The sequence below is a fragment of the Schistocerca nitens genome, chromosome 8 (genome assembly GCF_023898315.1).
Source record: "Schistocerca nitens isolate TAMUIC-IGC-003100 chromosome 8, iqSchNite1.1, whole genome shotgun sequence".
Classification (NCBI taxonomy): domain Eukaryota; kingdom Metazoa; phylum Arthropoda; class Insecta; order Orthoptera; family Acrididae; genus Schistocerca; species Schistocerca nitens.
In genome coordinates this window covers 278,577,401-278,596,580 of record NC_064621.1, presented here as the reverse complement: position 1 = coordinate 278,596,580, position 19,180 = coordinate 278,577,401, and the positions used below count along the sequence as shown (strand labels likewise).

The following is a 19,180-nucleotide window of genomic DNA, read 5'->3' as shown; positions in this document are numbered from 1 at the left end:
CTGATAAATTTCCATGGAAGAATAGAACATTTCTGTTGAGCTTTCATGATTAGTAATTATTCCAAGGATCATATAAAGACAGCGTACAGTTCATTGTTGACAGTTCTGAATTGGTCTGTGTGTCAGCTGCGATTGGAAATGAACGAAACCGAATTTCGGGCTCTTATTAAACATTTTCATTCGAAAGGTTGTACTACCGCACAAATCAAAACAGAATTGGATGAAGTTCACGCGGATTATGCACCATCGTTGAACACCATTTAATTTAGGATTAACGAATATAAACGTGGCTGGACTGGCACCGAAGACAAAGCGCGCTCCGGCGGTGCAATTCAGGTCACTACAAAGGAAACCATAAACAAAATTCACGATATGTATAGCAATGCAAGACCGCAAAAAAAAAATAATTGTGAAGCTGCTGAGACTGTAGGCATCTCAACTGAGAGAGTGCATGACATCCTGCATGGACAATCAATCGCCTGTGTGAGGTGGGTCCTGCCATTGCTCACAACCGACCAAAAGTGCATCCAGCACATCTGAATGTAGTGTATGGCTTTGTTTAATAGCAATTCGCGAGGCTTTTTACTCCGATTTGTGATTTTAGATGAAATGTGGATCCATCGCTGCACAGCAGAGTCAAAACGGACGTCAAAACAAAGGCTGGTGAAAGTCCATCGAAAAAGGCCGACTGTTTTGTCAGCTGGTACAGACAGCCACTGGTTTTGTGATTCCCAAGGAACGATCCTCATAGATTACTTGGAAAAAGGCAGAACTATAACTGGACTCAAATATGCTCCATTTTTTGAGCGTTTGAAACATGCTTCGCCTGTAAAAAGACCAAGATTGGCACGAAAACTGTGCCCTTTCAGCAGGATAATGATCATCCCACAAATCAGTGATAACCTTGCCGAAAGTGCATGAATACGGCTTTTAATTGGTTCCTCATATACGCTGTTTACCAGGCATAGCGCAGCGCGGGGTAGCCGCGCGGTCTCAGGGGTCTTGTCACGGTCTGGGGCGGCTCCCGCACGTCGGAGGTTCGAGTCCTCCCTCGGGCATGGGTGTCTGTGTAGTCCTCAGCGTAAGTTAGGTTAAGTTAGATCAAGTAGTGCGTAAGCTTAGGGACCGATGACCTCAGCAGTTTGGTCCCATAAGACCTTCCCAAAATTTCCAGCCTTAGCCAAAAGTGACATTTTCCTCTTTCCTGACTTGAAACTTTTGCTTGCTGCGAAGGAACCAGTGGGATGAAAAAGCTGGAGGATCCCTGCCAAGTGTATACCCTTCACAGGAAATTATATCGGGAAGTGAGTTGTTTGTGAAATCAAGATCCATACAGTAAAGCTGCATACCCTCGGCTGTAGTTTCCCCTTGCTTTCAGCCGTTCGCAGTACCAGCACACCAATGTTATAGAGTTGAGCAAGCAGTAAAGGAAACAAAAGAAAATTAGGAGTAGGTATTAAAATCCATGGAAAAGAAATAAAAACTTTGAGGTTCGCCGATGACATTGTAATTCTGTCAGAGACAGCAAAGAACTTGGAAGAGCAGTTGAACGGAATGAACAGTGTCTTGAAAGCAGGGTATAAGATGAGCATCAACAAAAGCAAAACGAGGATAATGGAATGTAGTCGAATTAAATGGGGTGATGCAGAGGGTACTAGATTAGGAAATGAGACACTTAAAGTAGTAAAGAAGGTTTGCTGTTTGGGGAGCAAAATAACTGATGATGGTCGAAGTAGAGAGAATATAAAATATACACTGGCAATGGCAAGGAAAGCGTTTCTGAAGAACATAAATTTGTTAACATAGAGTATAGATTTAAGTGTCAGGAAGTCGTTTCTGAAAGTATTTGTATGGAGTGTAGCCATGTATGGAAGTGAAACATGGACGATAAACAGTTTGGACAAGAAGAGAATAGAAGCTGTCGAAATGTGGTGCTACAGAAGAATGCTGAAGATTAGATGGATTGATCACATAACTAATGAAGAGGTATTGAATAGAATTGGGGAGAAGAGGAGTTTGTGGCACAACTTGACTAGAAGAAGGGATTGGTTGGTAGGACATGTCCTGAGGCATCAAGGAATCACCAATTTAGTATTGGAGGGCAGTGTGGAGGGTAAAAATCGTAGAGGGAGACCAAGAGATGAATACATTACGCAGATTCAGAAGGATGTAGGCTGCAGTAGGTACTAGGAGATGAAGCAGCTTGCACAGGGTAGAGTAGCATGGAGAGCTGCATCAAACCAGTCTCAGGACTGAAGACCACAACAACAACCAGATCCATCAAATCACACTCGTAGGAACTTACGAAAAATTTCGTAACTATAAACGAGAATCTTTAGGAAACCAAGACCAATGTTGTTACGGGGGCTATACAATAAAGAACGATCATAAGTTTTTACAGTCATAATTTCCCACGCTAGTATTTAATTTTGTGAGATTCTGTTATGTACAGTAAACACGTTGTATTAGTTTCATTGTTGGCACTCCGGCTTGCCGCCTTTGAAAGGCGGGAAAACTGGAGACATGTTCAGATCCGCCTACCACAACAACGTAGGTGGCGCGCGATGAACAATTTTACTTGTGGCTTTGATTTGTGCTTTCGTCTCAAAAGATCTTCATCTGAGGTATATACAATGTTGGAGGAGACCTACTTCGTTTCTGTTCTTCCCTACAGCACAGCTCGAAGATGGTTTAAATTATTTAAATAGGGGAGACAAATCCATTTACTGCTCTTACGGAAAAAGATATCAACACCGCTGCAGTCACTGCGAGATAGGATCGACGATGAGTCTTACGGACGCTTCCTGAAATACTGAAAATTTTATAGCGTGCGGTGGGTTCCGAGACTGCTGATTCCCGAACAAAAGGACATTCCCGTGCATGACTGTATGTAGTTGAGGTTACACGAAAATACGTAATGTCTTCCAAAAATTATCACTGATGACGAAATCTGATTACATAATTTTGATCCTGAGAGCAAACAGCAATGCAACTCTGTTCAGTGTGGAAATCATCGCCGACCCACAAAAAAGCAAAAGGGGTTCTTTCTGCTGGAAACGTTGTAGTCACCTTATTTTTAGGTTCATGGAATGGCTTATCATCATGCTGTGCCTGCACACACTTCGATAAATGGACGTGGGTGTCCTGAAAACTTTGCAAGACCGTATCAGTTGCAAAGGACCCCATATCTGTGAAAAGAGCTGACTGGTACACCACGATATTCCACGATCGAATATTGTAAATGTCATTACTGGATATCTTACAAAAACGAATGTGAGGTGCATCCCTGACCCTCCCTATAGCCCAGTTTTTGCCCCATGTGACTTTTTTCTGTTCCATAACCTGAACAAACAGCTTCGTGGGAGGCATTTTCCATCATCGCAAGCAGTAGCTAAAGCTACAGAATCGATTCCAAAGGATCTTCAATAAAATGGCTTCCAGCATGTCCTTTCCGACAGGCTGGAAGAAGAACCATTGAAGTTATAGGGATGAACTATTACCGTTCTTTATTGAACAGCCCTATTTAAGGTGACCGTTATTTCTTTGGACAAAAATGGGATTTTCATACTTCTTGACCAAACAATTGGGCAACTTTCAATCTCTCATAAAATTCTCGTAAAATGATACCATATCACTTTTAATTATTTTACTGATGTGATTAATGTTAATAAAGATTGCCTATACAGATACAAAACAAAATAAACAGTGGAAAAACAGTAAAGAAGATAATTTCAAGCTTTCAGATATCTGCTTATTAAGAATTGTAATGTTCATAATACAGAATGTAGAAAGACATACAGCAACAATCATGACTCTCACTTGGTGTCATCCTGCTCAACAACATCTGATCATTATCGACAGCCCATAAACGCTCAAAGTAGCCCATCTGTAGCCTTCATTTTCCAGCTAGAGAGTCTCAAAATAATGGTTCAAATGGCTCTGAGCACTATGCGACTTAACATCTAAGGTCATCAGTCCCCTAGAACTTAGAACTACTTAAACCTAACTAACCTAAGGACAACACACACACCCATGCCCGAGGCAGGATTCGAACCTGCGACCGTAGTGGTCGCGCGGTTCCAGACTGAAGCGCCTAGAGATTCTCGTCTGCTAGTAAAATTGAAGGAGGAACAGATGCTGTGGTTTAACCTACATTAGCGTAAATTGTAGCACGTTTCAGTGAAAAACCTTTATACAACATATAAGACTGAAATCGTTCAGTCATGGTCATATACTTCAGTGGACATAACGTGAATGTTTGAACTTAGTACTGTAGGTACTGAACAGGACATGTTAAGTTCTTATGTAAACACGATGTCTCATTTAGTTTGACCTCTTCAAATAGCAATTTCTCCAGAAATAAAATTAAAAACGTATCACGCAAATGTTGTTTAGCTTCGAGAAGAAAAATGAGCAGCGTCACTGCCTTTCGTGTAATTTTGTTCGTTACAGAGATACGAACAGCAGTACGTCTATTTTAAACAGCACCGTATTTTTTTTAGTAGGTAGTCTGCTTCCTCTTCTCAAGACCTGTTGAAAGACGTATCACAGTGCATCATGCAGGCAAACATGATACCATTAAAAACTTTGACTTTGACTGATTGACACGTTGTAATATCACAAACCGTCAGCTGAATATGGTTGACTGAATGACCAGAGTTCATTTACTTTGTTTTTCCATTTTTTTGCTGTCAGTTGCAGCAAGTGGACGAATAATGTTGTCCCGGGCACCTGCGCTGTGTGGCAGTACAAGAAAGTCAAATCAGTTTTGTGTTAACGTTTTTAAGAACTTTCAGTTGGTGTGAATGGTAGGTACAATGCAATACGTATTTGTGCATGTCTTGAGGAAGGAAAGTTGATTAGCGAATGAGAAATGTAGAGTACTATTTAAAAAGGCCTTACTACTGTTCATATCTTCGTGGAGAACGAAGTTACAAGAAAGGCAAGTCCCCTTGTTAGATAAACAATATTTGCTTGATGCATTTTTTTTATTTTGCTTCTGAACAAAACGTTATTTTGGGTAGTCAAGGTAAATGGCACAGATTGCATATTAGAAAGTAAAGTTATTCAATCCCAAAGAAATTTAAATATTGGATTTACTGCGTATAATTACTAAATATTTTTCTATCTATTTCACGACATAAAATTTACCAAATTGTCACTTCTTCTCTCGTTGTAAAGGGTGATTCTTATTAACGTTTAAAAAACCCTGAAGCGACGCAGATGACGCTGAGACAAGTAACTGAACGTAAGACACACGGGGCCGCAAATGTTGGGACTTACCCCAAAAGTGGACGATAAATATTCAACGTGTGGCGTCAACGGATAAGTCTGTCGCACCTGAACATTCCAAGCCATATCAATCTTCCCTTCGGTGTGGCTCCGGGCGTACGTGAACGACTTTAGCGCCTTTGGCTTAGGTTTCGATTCTTGTGTCTAGCAGACAGTAATTTTTTGCTTTGCGTTAGACAATTATGTGTTTACATTCATTTAATATTCGTTGTCTTATTTACTGGTCTCGCGGTCTCCGCTGGTTAACTGCAGTGTACAATACACAAAAATCTATCACATTGCGTCACAAATAAATAAGTGTAAGCTTGCATCGCTGCCAGTGAATGATCTATGTGTTCTGTAAACAAAAAAAGAAGGTAAAAACGAAAGAAACACAAGATAACATCAGCTTTTGCTTGTTAAAGCGAGGACAATAATTTTGTAACTTCTACGTTTACAACAGGTCAGGTTCACAAAAGATGTTTCAAAACAGGGTAGCCTAGCGGAGCGATGTGTAGCATTGCCCCCCCACTGGCGGCGATTGGATGGACGAGTCCAATCGCCTCAAGTACATCGAGATACGTCATCTAGTGACGTAAAATGTTCAACATTTTTCGTCCACTTTTGGGGTATTTCCCGACATTTGCGGCCCCGTGTGTCTTTAATTACTTGTCTCTGCGTCACCCTCGTCACTTAGGTGGTTTTTAAACATTAATAAGAATGACCCTGTTTTACACTTGATAAAACATTGTAATGAGGACAATTAGAAATGAGTTACATTTTACTATACAGACGTTTTTCAATGTGTGTAACATTATTTTGAAGTAGTAATTATGTAGTATAATCCGTACTAGTCTCCTCAGGTATAATGCTTCCGTAACAAAAATATTTTATTTTTTATAGCTTGAGCTCTTAAATACTTACACTGCTACCCAGAAACATAATATTTAGACTTATTTACGTACAAAGTCAGTATCATTTGTAAATGAATCCAAAATATGGGTTACTCATTAATCTTTTGCTTCCATTTACAGGAAATCGGTAGATATTTCTCAGTGAAGAATAGCAACACAAAGACGACACCATCTAAGGAGTAAATGACCGAAAATGCAGTCGCATTCGCCTCTGTGTGAACAAATTCTTCAATTTTAAAAAAATCATCACAATTCATATAAAATCCGTCAACAGTAATTCCAAGGAGTGACGAGTATAGCGTGGAGCAACTGAATTGCATCAGGAATTGTGAGACCACTACGCTTCAAACTTCATTGCGTTCTGATATCTTTAACAGTTCATTTCTGGTGGTCAGTGTAAGCTGCAAGTGTAAACTGAAGACTAAAAACTATTTGTCATGTCAGGACAAAATTAATACTCACATCAGATGAATTCGCAGTTGCGAATAATGATTACCATCAGCTGTAGAATGGAATGACGCCAGTGAAAATTTGTGCCATACCAGGACTCGAACACGTATTCACCACTTATCGCGAGCGGTCGCCTTACCTTTCTTTTTTTTTTCTTTTTGTTGAACTCTTTTTGCTGTATGTTGTTCGTCAAAAATGTTCAGGGCGGACGTCCGATGACACCCATTCAGGTTTTTCGTTGAGCCATTCAGTCAGTTTTTTGTTAGAGAGGGTAGCTAACCCACCGACCGAACTCGCTGTGCTACCGTGCCAGCTACCATTTGGCTCTTCGTGCACAACTCTTTGCTACACCCAATCGTCCGTATGTCGTCAACCATACGTCTACGATCTGTACTCACACTTCCATTATGTGTATTCCCATACAGATCAGACGTACTTGAAAGTCGCTTGCCCGGTATCGGTAGATAGAGCGTAGACGTATGGTTGACAACGTATGACAGTCAGGTGTGGCCGTGAGTCGTGCACGGATAGCCAAAAGGTAAAGCGACCGCTCGCGATATGCGAGAAATCCGGGTTCGATTCCCGGTCAGCCACAAATTTTTGTTTTCGTCATTCCATTCTACAGCTGACGGTAGCCATTATTATTCGTAATTGGGAATTCATCTGTTGTGTTTAGTAACGGCTGTGGTCGCCGCAGTGATCGTCATCAGAATAACATTGGCACTGCAATATCGTCAAACTAATAATGTCACTCTGTATCCATGAAAATAAAATTTGGTTAACAACTAAAAGAAACAATTTTACTTCAAAAGAGAAAATGTTCAAACAAAAGCTATATTTCTTTTCTTTTTACATATAAGAGCTTCTAAATTCCATAGAAGTCCAGGGTGATCCATAACCCACGCACTTGGTTGCCACAGTGCGCTTCTTTGGACAGTAACAATAAAAAAATGTCCGCAATAAAATTCCGTCACGTGAACGTTTTCGGCCGAAAATGGACTCAGAATAAAGGTATTCATTCCTCAATTAATATGGCGTAGTATTGTTGCCCATTTAGGTGCAATGGGTAGAGTTATGCTTTTGAATGCTCGAGTGCCCAGTTAGTTGGAACTTTTATTTCCTTTCGAACAATATTGTATCTGGCTTCTTAGTCGTTGTATAAAAATACAGCCCTTGCAGTTGTTTAAAACTATCTGAGAAACGAGAGAAACTTTTGAAAACGTTGTCAGTATTGTTTCACTTTTCTTCAGTTACATACACTCCTCTCCCACCTCAAATAATGCTGACTCAACCTGTTGTGGACTGGCAGGACAGCCAATCCACAATGACGGGTAGCCGAAAGGCACGCGTTTAAGCTCACGCAGGCTGGCGTGAGGTCTGGAACAGGTAGTATGGCGTAGTATTGTTGCCCATTTAGGTGCAATGGGTAGAGTTATGCTTTTGAATGCTCGAGTGCCCAGTTAGTTGGAACTTTTATTTCCTTTCGAACAATATTGTATCTGGCTTCTTAGTCGTTGTATAAAAATACAGCCCTTACAGTTGTTTAAAACTATCTGAGAAACGAGAGAAACTTTTGAAAACGTTGTCAGTATTGTTTCACTTTTCTTCAGTTACATACACTCCTCTCCCACCTCAAATAATGCTGACTCAACCTGTTGTGGACTGGCAGGACAGCCAATCCACAATGACGGGTAGCCGAAAGGCACGCGTTTAAGCTCACGCAGGCTGGCGTGAGGTCTGGAACAGGTAAAGGAAGTTATAGTAGCAAAGAACGTACGTAACTGCGGGAATACTTAACTTTAATCCATAATTGGTGAACATCGGTCTGACGTTACATGCATCACAAGATAAATAGCAAATGATAATGTCGTCTTGCTAGGTCGTAGCAAATGACGTAGCTGAAGGCTATGCTAACTATCGTCTCGGCAAATGAGAGCGTATTTTGTCAGTGAACCATCGCTAGCAAAGTCGGCTGTACAACTGGGGCGAGTGCTAGGAAGTCTCTCTAGACCTGCCGTGTGGCGGCGCTCGGTCTGCAATCACTGATAGTGGCGACACGCGGGTCCGACGTATACTAGCCGACCGCGGCCGATTTAAAGGCTACCACCTAGCAAGTGCGGTGTCTGGCGGTGACACCACACAACCAGTCTCCTCTTGGTCTACCTTTGCATCTCTTATCCCCGTTAGTCCTCCTGCAGCCATAAAAATACATCGTCTGAGTAGATTATATGGCTTTGTATCATTTCAGTCAACTATATTCGAACACATTTTAAGTTTCCCTTTTTGCTATTAGTTCAATTCATTAGTGTCAACTATCATGCTTACTATATTCATATCCATTACTTTCTTTAGGACATTTCCTCACTACTAAGGCAAACATAGCATTACAGAGGCAAATACCAATGTCTGTTTCTATTTTTTACTATCATCGTGGTAAATGTAAATGTCGTGTGACTAGAGCTTCCCGTCGGTTTGACAGTTCGCCGGGTGCAAGTAGTTCGATTTGACGCCACTTCGGCGACTTGCGCGTCGATGCGGATGAAATGATGATGATTTGCACAACACAACACCCAGTCCCTGATCAGAGAAAATTTCCGACCTACCCGGGAATCGAACCTGGGCCATTAGGATTGACATTCTGTAGCGCTGACCACTCAGCTACCGGGAGCGGACATCAGCGTGGTGTAAAGTCTAATTATGTCCTTCAACTTTCAGTCAGCTGCCTACTCTCATTGAACATATGTTTAAGAACCCCACATTGATAACTTTTGTAGTTATTTCTATGCTATAGTACTACTTAATTTTAACTGGTTATTACTCTTCAAGTATGTTTGACCAATAATTGTTACATCCAAGGCTAAGAAAATTGTAATTATGGTATATGGCGTGTAGTTTCATCGAATTCTACAGCACTGCTGGACTTACCAAAACTAGAAAATAAAAATAAAGAAAATTAACCTAAACTCGGAATAGAATCCTCGAACATGAGTACTCTACCGAAAAGCCCTAACCACTGCTCTAATTGGGGATCACAGCTGTTCTGTATTGAATGAAGATATTTAGTATGTATGCTGCTTCAGTGTTGCCAAACTGCACTTCTTCTCCGTCCATTTTCTGCCGCGAATTAGCATAGGATGAAATTTTGTTGACTTTTTGTACTGTTAGTATGCAAGGAACCACGCTGTGGCACCGGAGTGCGCCGATTTTGGTTCCTCTCACTGAGAAGTTAGGTTGTTTTACCATGCTGTACTCGAGAGGGCGTAAGAAGACCACTGACAGCTCGCAGAGCTGTTGCCAGCATTCATCTGCTCATCGCCCAAGCGAAAACAATAGCCGTCTACAGAGCTGTGAATACACTGAGTCGTTGCCGTAGAGACCTTTATGAAATCGCATTACGTTACTGTTTGAGGTAGGTGCACGAAGCAAAAAAAAAAAGCTAAGCTCCTCCCGAACAGGCCATCAAGGCCCAACGGTACCGCCCGCTCACCGTGTCATCCTTGCCCACTGGTGTCCCTGGATGCAGATATGGAGAGTCATGTGGTCCGCACACCGCTCTCCCGGCCGTATGTCAGTTACCGAGACCGGAGCCGCTACTTCTCAATCAAGTAGCTCCTCAGTTTGCCTCACAAGAGCTGAGTGCACGCCGATTGCCAACAGCGCTCGGCAGACCGGATGGTCACCCGTGCAAGTGCTAACCCAGCCCGGCATCGCTTAACTTCGGTGATCTGACGGGAACCGGTGTTACCACTGCGGCAAAGCCGTTGGCCAACATGTAATATTTGTATTGATTATTAGATTGTAAGAAGGAATCGGCTATCAGGACAACAACTAACATCTCAAAAACGAAATGGTTCAAATGGTTCAAATGGCTCTGAGCACTATGGGACTTAACATCTATGGTCATCAGTCCCCTAGAACTTAGAACTACTTAAACCTAACTAACTTAAGGACAGCACACAACACCCAGCCATCACGAGGCAGAGAAAATCACTGACCCCGCCGGGAATCGAACCCGGGAACCCGGGCGTGGGAAGCGAGAACGCTACCGCACGACCACGAGATGCGGGCTCAAAAACGAAATGCTCCCAGCAATTACCACAACTCAGAAACCATTTCACATATGAATGTGTGGTGTCTGTTCTTTCGGACATAGCGAGGAATGCGGATAGGTGGCGCTAGGTGGGAGTGTGAGTCGGCCGGGGAGCGTCCTGAGACAGTCCAAGCATCTGTGATTAACATTATGACCGGGTGGCACAGTGGTTAACGCAACTGCCTAGTAAGCAGGAGAGCCCAGTTTCGAATCCCTGTTCGACACACATTTTGACTAGTCACCACTGATTCCGCATAAAGACCCGAAGCAATTCATCAGTTCCCTCCGTTTCCTTTCCTTTCCCCTTCTCCACCTTCAACCGAATTACTATTTAATGGTTATGGAATGTGTGTTTTTCACATTCAATTAATGTAGAAACAAGTACATTAAAAGTAAAGTAGTCCTCAATTCGAAAGTTAGTTTGTGCACACAGTGCTTTATTAAGCATGGCATTCTACAAGGTGGTGTGTCCCTGTCTTCACCCAACCTACGAACTTACTTAGCAACATATAGACCTAAAATTTAACATGGATTCCCAACTACGGTGTAATTTGGCATTTTTCACGTTAGCAAATCACTGACAGGCGTGAAAGAAGCGATCAATAACAGAGAAAACCAAAAAGTAATTGGGTATTATCGATACTGCACAACGCAGTAAAAGGACTCTCTCAAAGTTTTGGTAAATGCATGCAAATTCCTCTAACAGTGATGAATAAATTGGTCTAATACACAAAACATATACGAATCGCATTTGGCGTAACATGGAATATGGTCACAACACTGAAGAAGAAAAGAAAATTATTGGCACTAAAACAAGAAACAAGATATATATGCTACACATGATGTACGCTCGAAATCATTACTACGCCACTGTATCATTGTAACATGTTTACAGGTTTGTCCTTTATAATTTTCTAAATCAGTTATGCTCCAGCAAAGTCGCACAACTTGGAAAACCATGAAAGGCGTTTTGGCGTTTTTGAGGTAACCGCATAAATCGAAGACACACCAAAAAACTGTTAGGTTTCCGGTACCCAGCCGTCGTTTGGAAATATAATGGTTGTCCATGAATACATTAGTTTTATCAGAAGTTTTCATGTTTTGTACATCACTTAAAAATATTTAAATTATAAAGAAGTGAAGCCAGATCTGTCATCTTCTCATGGCGCAGAAGGAGAAAAGGCATTACAATACTTTATTATGTAAGGAAAAAAGATAAATTCGCTTCATATTTGTCATCACTGAATGATGACAGTGTTTCTCCTCTACCTTCAACAGGCAACTTCCTTCCTGAACTGCAGAACAGACCTCACGATTTCTCTCGACGATGGCTCTCGCAAAGCTCGCCTTAGTTTTTATTCTGGTTTCTTTCAGTCTTAGCTTTTCCTGTTGGTACGGCCAGACGAGCAAGACGGTGGTTACTGCTACTTTCCTATGTTCCCTAGTGTGCGAAGGAGAGTCAAATGAAAACCTTAAATATTTTTTTAAGTATTATTTATGGTGCAGAAGTGGTACAAAGCTGTATCACTTTTCAACATAATCTCCCCCACGCTCAATGCAAGTCTCCAGCGCCTACAAAGTGCATAAATTCCTTCACAAAAAAATTCTTTTGGTAGTCCGAGCAACCACTCATGCACCGCATGGCGTACCTCTTCATCACAACGGAACTTCTTCCTCCCATTGCGCCTTTGAGTGGTCCAAATATATGGAAATCACTTGCGGCATGGTCTGGTGAGTATGGTGATGGAAGACACTCAAAATGCAGGTCAGTGATTGTTGCAACTGTTGTACGGGCAGTGTCAGGCCTTGCATTGTCATGTTGCAAAAGGACACATGCTGACTGCAATCCACATCGCTTTGATTTGATTGCAGGCCGCAGATGACTTTTTATAAGAGCTGTGTATGATCCACTGGTGACAGTGACCCCTCTGGGCGTGTAATGCTCCAAAATGACGCTTTTTTCGTCCCAAAAGAGAGTCAGCATAACGTTCCCTGCTGACGGTTCTGTTCCGAACTTCTTTGTTTTTGGTGATGAGGAAAGGCGCCAGTCCTTGCTCGCTCTCTTCGTTTCCGGTTGGTGGAAGTGAACCCAGGTTCCGTCCCCAGTAACGATTCTTGCAAGGAAGCCATCAACTTCTCGTTCAAAGCGCCGAAGAAGTTCTTCACAAACATCAACACGTCGTTCTCTCATTTCAGGAGTCAGCTGCTGTGGCATCCATCTTGCAGACACTTTGTGAAACTGGAGCACATCATGCACAATGTGGTGTGCTGACCCATGACTAATCTGTAAGCATGCTGCAATGTCATTCAGTGTCACTCGGCGGTTTTCCTTCACTATGGCTTCAACTGCTGCAATGTTCTGTGGAGTCACAACTCGTTGTGTCCGACCTGGACAATGAGCATCTTCCACTGAAATCACACCATTTGCGAACTTCCTACTCCATTCGTAGACTTGGTGCTGTGACAAACATGCATCACCGTACTGAAACTTCATTCGTCGATGACTTTCAATAGGTTTCACACTTTCACTACACAAAAACCGAATAACAGAACGCTGTTCTTCCCTGGTGCAAGTCTCAAGTGGGGCGGCCATCTTTATACTGATACTGCGACGGTATGCGTGCATCTGCACTATGCTGCCACCTACAGGCCAATATGCATACTGTTTGTAGCACGCTTACAGGATAACGCTGCGAAATTTCGATTTGTTATTACAAATTTAAGGTTTTCATTTGAATCACCCTCGTATAATGTGGAACGCAAGACAACACTTCCTCGTCTACACTTTATTGCATGTCACAAGATGGAATTATATTGTTCCATAACTGGTCGTAAACAATAAACTACAACTGGTGGGAGCCGGCCGGAGTGGCCGTGCGGTTCTAGGCGCTACAGTCTGGAGCCGAGCGACCGCTACGGTCGCAGGTTCGAATCCTGCCTCGGGCTTGGATGTGTGTGATGTCCTTAGGTTAGTTAGGTTTAATTAGTTCTAAGTTCTAGGCGACTGATGACCTCAGAAGTTAAGTCGCATAGGGCTCAGAGCCATTTGAACCAACAACTGGTGGGATTTATATCGTTCCATAACTGGTCGCCAGCCGCTGTGGCCGAGCGGTTCTAGGCGCCTCAGTCTGAAACCGCGCCACCGCTACGGTCGCAGGTTCGAATCCTGCCTCGGGCATGGATGTGTGTGATGCCCTTAGGTGAGTTATGTTTAAGTAGTTATAAGTTAAGTCCCATAGTGCTCAGAGCCATTTGAACCATTTGAATCATAACTGGTCGTAAACAATAAATTGCTACTGGTTCAACAGCTATTGCGGTTTATTCTTCTTTTAACAATTTGACAATAAGGTTGTCTTCGCTTAAAGCCGTAAGAAAGCTGTTTTTTTATTATTATTATTATTTGCCTCGCAGTAATTTTGTAAAACGGCTCTTGCACTACACTCCCAAAAAATTTAGTATGTACTCGGTGTGCCAGCATGTAAGCAGATCGAGCTAGAGGCCTTGAAGTGTGATCTATCATATATTTGCGCCGTGGTAGCCCATTCAAGTGGATTTGTAGAATCTGTGTTTTGGGACTTACTATCAGACTTTCGGAAGAAAATTCATACTCACTATCCCAAAGTTAGCAAGGGCATAGATACGAGAACCATCGTACTGTCATCGAAACACCTCATGCATCTAAGCGATTGACGATAATAAACACAATAATAGAAAAGAAAACGAGGGTAGGAAAAGACATCACGGAGGTGGTTATGTTGTTGCGCTTGACAATGAAAGCAAGACTGAAGAATAGCCAAGATACTTTCATAGTGGAAAAAGCGTTCGACAGCGTAAAATGGTGAATGATGTTAGGTATTGCCAGGCAGTTGGGTATAAGCTATAGGGAAAGACGGGTAATACGAACAAGAACCAAGGGGGAAAAAGTTCTAAGCGCTCGGATTAGAAACACTAAATATAACTGGAAAAAATTTAATTAAATACTAGAAACGAACCCTGGCCGAAATCCATGACTTCGTTCAGTGTTACGATTCATTCTTTCGCGTAAGTATTTTTGCTTCTAAGACGAAACATACTACCAGCCAGACGGTTTAACCATAGCTAATTGCATGGCAGGTACTTTCGCCGACATGTTCGTCAACCATCTGAGGTAAAGTTTTATGAGCATTTTAAACGGACAGCAGACGAAGTCCTTTATTACAAACAAGTTGATGACACTTCAGTTCTGTTAAATTGTACAAAGTAGGCATTGAAATGGAAATGAGGGATTGGCGTCATTGGCCGGGAGGCCCCTTGCGGGGCAGGTTCTGCCGCCTTGGTGCGGGTCTTATTACATTCGACGCCACATTGGGAGAATTGCGCGCCGGATGGGGATGAAATGATGATGAAGACAACACAACTCCCAGTCCCTGAGCGGAGAAAATCCCCGACTCAGCCGGGAATCGAACCCGGGTCCGTAGGACGGCCATCCGTCACGCTGACCACTCAGCTATCGGGGCGGACACAAAGTAGACATAGCCAATATGCACTCACAACCACCAACTATTGTTCACAAAATTTAATTCACCAGTGAAACAAATAAATAACTGTATTAACTTAGATATCACAATAACGAAGAACATTAAATGCACAAATCCGAAACTTTTCATAAACCAACCACTACAGACAAATTAATCAAATAACGAAACATGCCGCCTACAAATCCATAAGATGCATACTTTCAGTCAGTGATATGGAGACTAAGAAACGTTCCGCTTGATGAAGGTGAGATCAAAAAGGAATTAGCAATATCAGAAAATTTAGCCAAAGTAACTAATTTTAAACCGCAAATATTTACAGAAATGTACAGACAGAAACTGAAAGTTAGCAAAAATCAGAGGCAAACGGTATTACTCGGGAAGCAAAAAATAAAACAAAATAAAAACAAAAATAAAAAATAAGCTCGTAGTTCCGCCATATTATGGAATCATTTCTAATGGCATAGTCAAAACTTTTAAGAATACAAGTGTTCAAATTGGCTATCGTACTGAAAGCAATGTTACTAATATTATAAGACACGCCACCAATACAACAGACCCATTTAATAAGTCAGGGATACAAAATTGGATGTGAAGACAGACTGTGACACACTATACATTGAGCAAATTGGTAGACATTTCTGGATGCGTTTCAAAGAGCGCATAAAATCTGACGATAGCAACACAAGTGTCTTTGTACTACATCTCATAAACAGCAAACGTACATCCAAAATCATTAACCAAACGCTCCAAATTTCGCATTATGCTAAAAAAGAGAAGCAAAGGAACATTGTTAGTCATATATCAGATCAACCAGACGCAGATTTCAGTGAGTAAACAGAACTACAGAACATAAAATTTCTCGATAACTTCAGTCACATTCTGCTGATGAGCAATCAAATATCATCCACACAACGAAATAAAATGTGAAACTTACTCTTACCTTGCCATCTTGTAGACGAGAGACTTTTCTCTAGCCTACCATAAGGCGCGCAGTAGGGACGAATGCCGACATGTCCAACCTTTCTGACAAAGGAAAAGTGTCCCAATAAAATACAGTCCTCTCTTCCGATGGTGGATTCAGATTGTACGCTAATTGACAAAATGTTTGATATGCAATAGGTCGTTCCGAACAATATTCAGAAAGTCCATAAAATTACTAGTTAATTAAAGGATATCAAACTAGAACGAGATTTTCACTCAGCACCGGAGTGTGTGCTGATATGAAACTTCCTGGGAGATTAAAACTGTGTTTTTGCCGGGTAGAGCACTTGCCCGCGAAAGGCGAAGGTCTCGAGTTCAAGTCACGGTCTCGGTCCGGCACACAGGTTTTATCTGCCACGAAGTTTGATATCAAACTAATTTTCCCCGGCATTTAGGTATCATCGCAGACTTGCCTAATCACAGGAATGTTGTCACGTGCGGTCGGAGGAATTTTCGGAGCCTTGGTTCAATTATTCATTATAATTAGCTAAATGGCGCGTAGTCACAAAGACTGGTCGACATGATGCTTAGGATTTCTTGCCACGACTTCCTCGCGGCACAGGAACACACGTCCGTTCCGTCGTTTTCGAGAATCGTCGCCCCTGTCCAGGAACCCGATACAGTGAACCGATAGAACAGATCTTATCTGGTTGGGACAGATGCTGATTTTCACCCTGTAACCGAATGACAATAAGTCAAGTGGCTGAACATTAAAATAATAACTATCATCCTGTTCAGGTTCTCCATGGGCGCCTCTTTCTGCCGGCGGACATATAAGGAGGTGCGGTGCCCTCGGTAACAAAACTGACGAGAGAGATCCTCTTGACCTCTGTCGGTTGTAATTCTTAACTGGAGTCAGTTCATGATCTTCAGTAGCGCAGGTGTTGCCGCTGTTTTTACGCCCTTGTGCATGCTTATTGTTCTTAATAGCAACATAGCAACTCACAGCTCGGGTTAGTGCTGTTTCGCATTCACTGTAATGCAACCGTGATTATTTAGGTCGTGGATTCCTAGAAATGCAACGGTCTCCATCTCAATCAGCGTAAGCGATGAAGCTAGCTATGCTTTCGTAATCGTACTTGGTACTACCCCTGTCTGGGTTTCAGTATCCTCAATTCTCTTGTCTATTAATTTATTTTGCAACTATTTGTTTCTTTTGTGTCCTCTTTCAGCAATACTTTTGCACCTAAGTGTAGATAAGTCATGATTAACGTATAATAGGCTACCTCCCATTTCCATTTTTTTAGCAACACACGCAAGTTTTTATAAGATTTGACGGATTTCTGGTCTGTAAAATTCTCCTGTTGCGTACTAGAAGTAGTTCCTTTGGCAGTCAGAAACCCATTCTAGGCGATACGAAGTCCTATGTTGGCGGCGATCGAGACAACTGTAAATTAGCAGGTAAGGCTAAATGTAACTGTTAATTGGGCATTAGAGATCAGGCAGTTTCCATCAGTTCTACAATGATTATCGCTACGTTCGTTTAACCGAAAACAGCATATCTACGATACATGTTAATATTATTTATTGTATTTTATTTTCCGTACTGTTTTATTACATACTAGTTTTAACTCCACTCAAATACACATGTAAATATGCAGTCAGAGTATATGAAATTATTAATCAATTTATTCCAAGCATAACTTTATTCTCCAATCAATATAACATCTTTGTAAAGGTCAAGCTGTCAAACCAACAAGACAGCAAATGTAAGCCTGCACAAATACAAACACAAATTTGTCTACGTAATACAATAGCTTAGCAAGTGACATGCCACAGTTGAAAACAGCTTACCGTGATTTTCCGCAAGCTATATCATTTTTGACAAAAGACCAAAAACAGATACACAGTACCGTAAAAAAAAAATAGAGAATAAAGTAAGTACTTTTGTCGATGAGCAAGGTGCGTCTGTGGAAAAACAGTTTAGAGATTAGTAAAAAGTCACTGTTAACGATTTTTCGCAGTGGCTGACAAGGAAAGACACAGGAATCAATGATAAATTAAATTTTGAAGCCGAACGAGTTGTAAGCGAAACTGTCACACCCTCCTTGTCGAATTGTGACAACTCTGGTGACTGCTAAACAGAACTCAAACGGATTCAACAGACTTTAAGTAAAGATATGTCAAGATGTCGTGGCCAGATAACTATGCACATATCTAGCATGCAGAAAGAAATATTTGCAGCTAAAGATTTAGTTCAAGGTGCACCGCTGACTGCAAGCGCAGTATGTAATGGAACTGCTAAGCCCACCGTTTCTCCTAAGCCGGAAGGTTATGCTGTGACTTCAGGTGGTTTCTTACCGAGCTGTTAATTGGGAATTAGAGATCAGGCAGTTTCCATCAGTTCTACAATGATTACCTCCACGTTCGTTTAACCGAAAACAGCATATCTACGATACATGTTAATATTATTTATTGTATTTAATTTTCCGTACTGTTTTATTACATACTAGCTTTAACTCCACTCAAATACACATGTAAATATGCAGTCAGATACATCAAATATAAGCCTACAAAAATACAAAGACAAATTTTTCTACGTAATACAATAACTTAGCAAGAGACATGCCACAGTTGAAAACAGCTTATCGTGATATTCCTCAAGCTATATCAGTTTTGACAACAGACCAAAAACAGATACACAGTACCGTCAAAAAAAAAAATAGAGAATAAAGTAAGTACTTTTGTCGATGGGCAAGGTGCGACTGAGGAAAAACAGTTTAGAGGTTAGTACAAAGTCACTGTTAACGATTTTTCGCAGTGGCTAGGATGAGCCAATCTCGTACAAAAACGTGCTGAGAATTTCGGAGCCAAAATGCCATCAGATACTCTAGAAACCGTAATACATGCACAGGAAGACGACCTGGAAAACTTTATGTAGGTTCTTTTGCCCTTATGCACAATGTTTCCAAGCCATTTTTTTATTTTTCCCACCAAGTTTAACCTATTCGCAAAAG

The 19,180-nt window shown here is 41.5% G+C and overlaps 1 protein-coding gene and 1 pseudogene across 5 annotated transcripts in view; one reads left to right on the top strand and one right to left on the bottom strand.

Annotated features, from left to right (window-relative positions):
- Positions 1 to 7,424, top strand: part of LOC126198586 (myrosinase 1-like) — a 206,267-nt gene extending 198,843 nt beyond the window's left edge. For all 5 annotated transcript variants that reach the window (XM_049935028.1, XM_049935029.1, XM_049935027.1 and 2 more), the window contains one exon: positions 6,306 to 7,424. In XM_049935028.1, coding sequence (XP_049790985.1) covers positions 6,306 to 6,316 — 11 coding nt within the window. In that variant the 3' untranslated portion in view covers positions 6,317 to 7,424. The remainder of the gene's footprint in view (positions 1 to 6,305) is intronic.
- A 2,859-nt stretch (positions 7,425 to 10,283) lies between these two features.
- On the bottom strand, positions 10,284 to 10,401 carry LOC126200044 (5S ribosomal RNA; annotated as a pseudogene).
- Between the last annotated feature and the right edge of the window lie 8,779 nt (positions 10,402 to 19,180).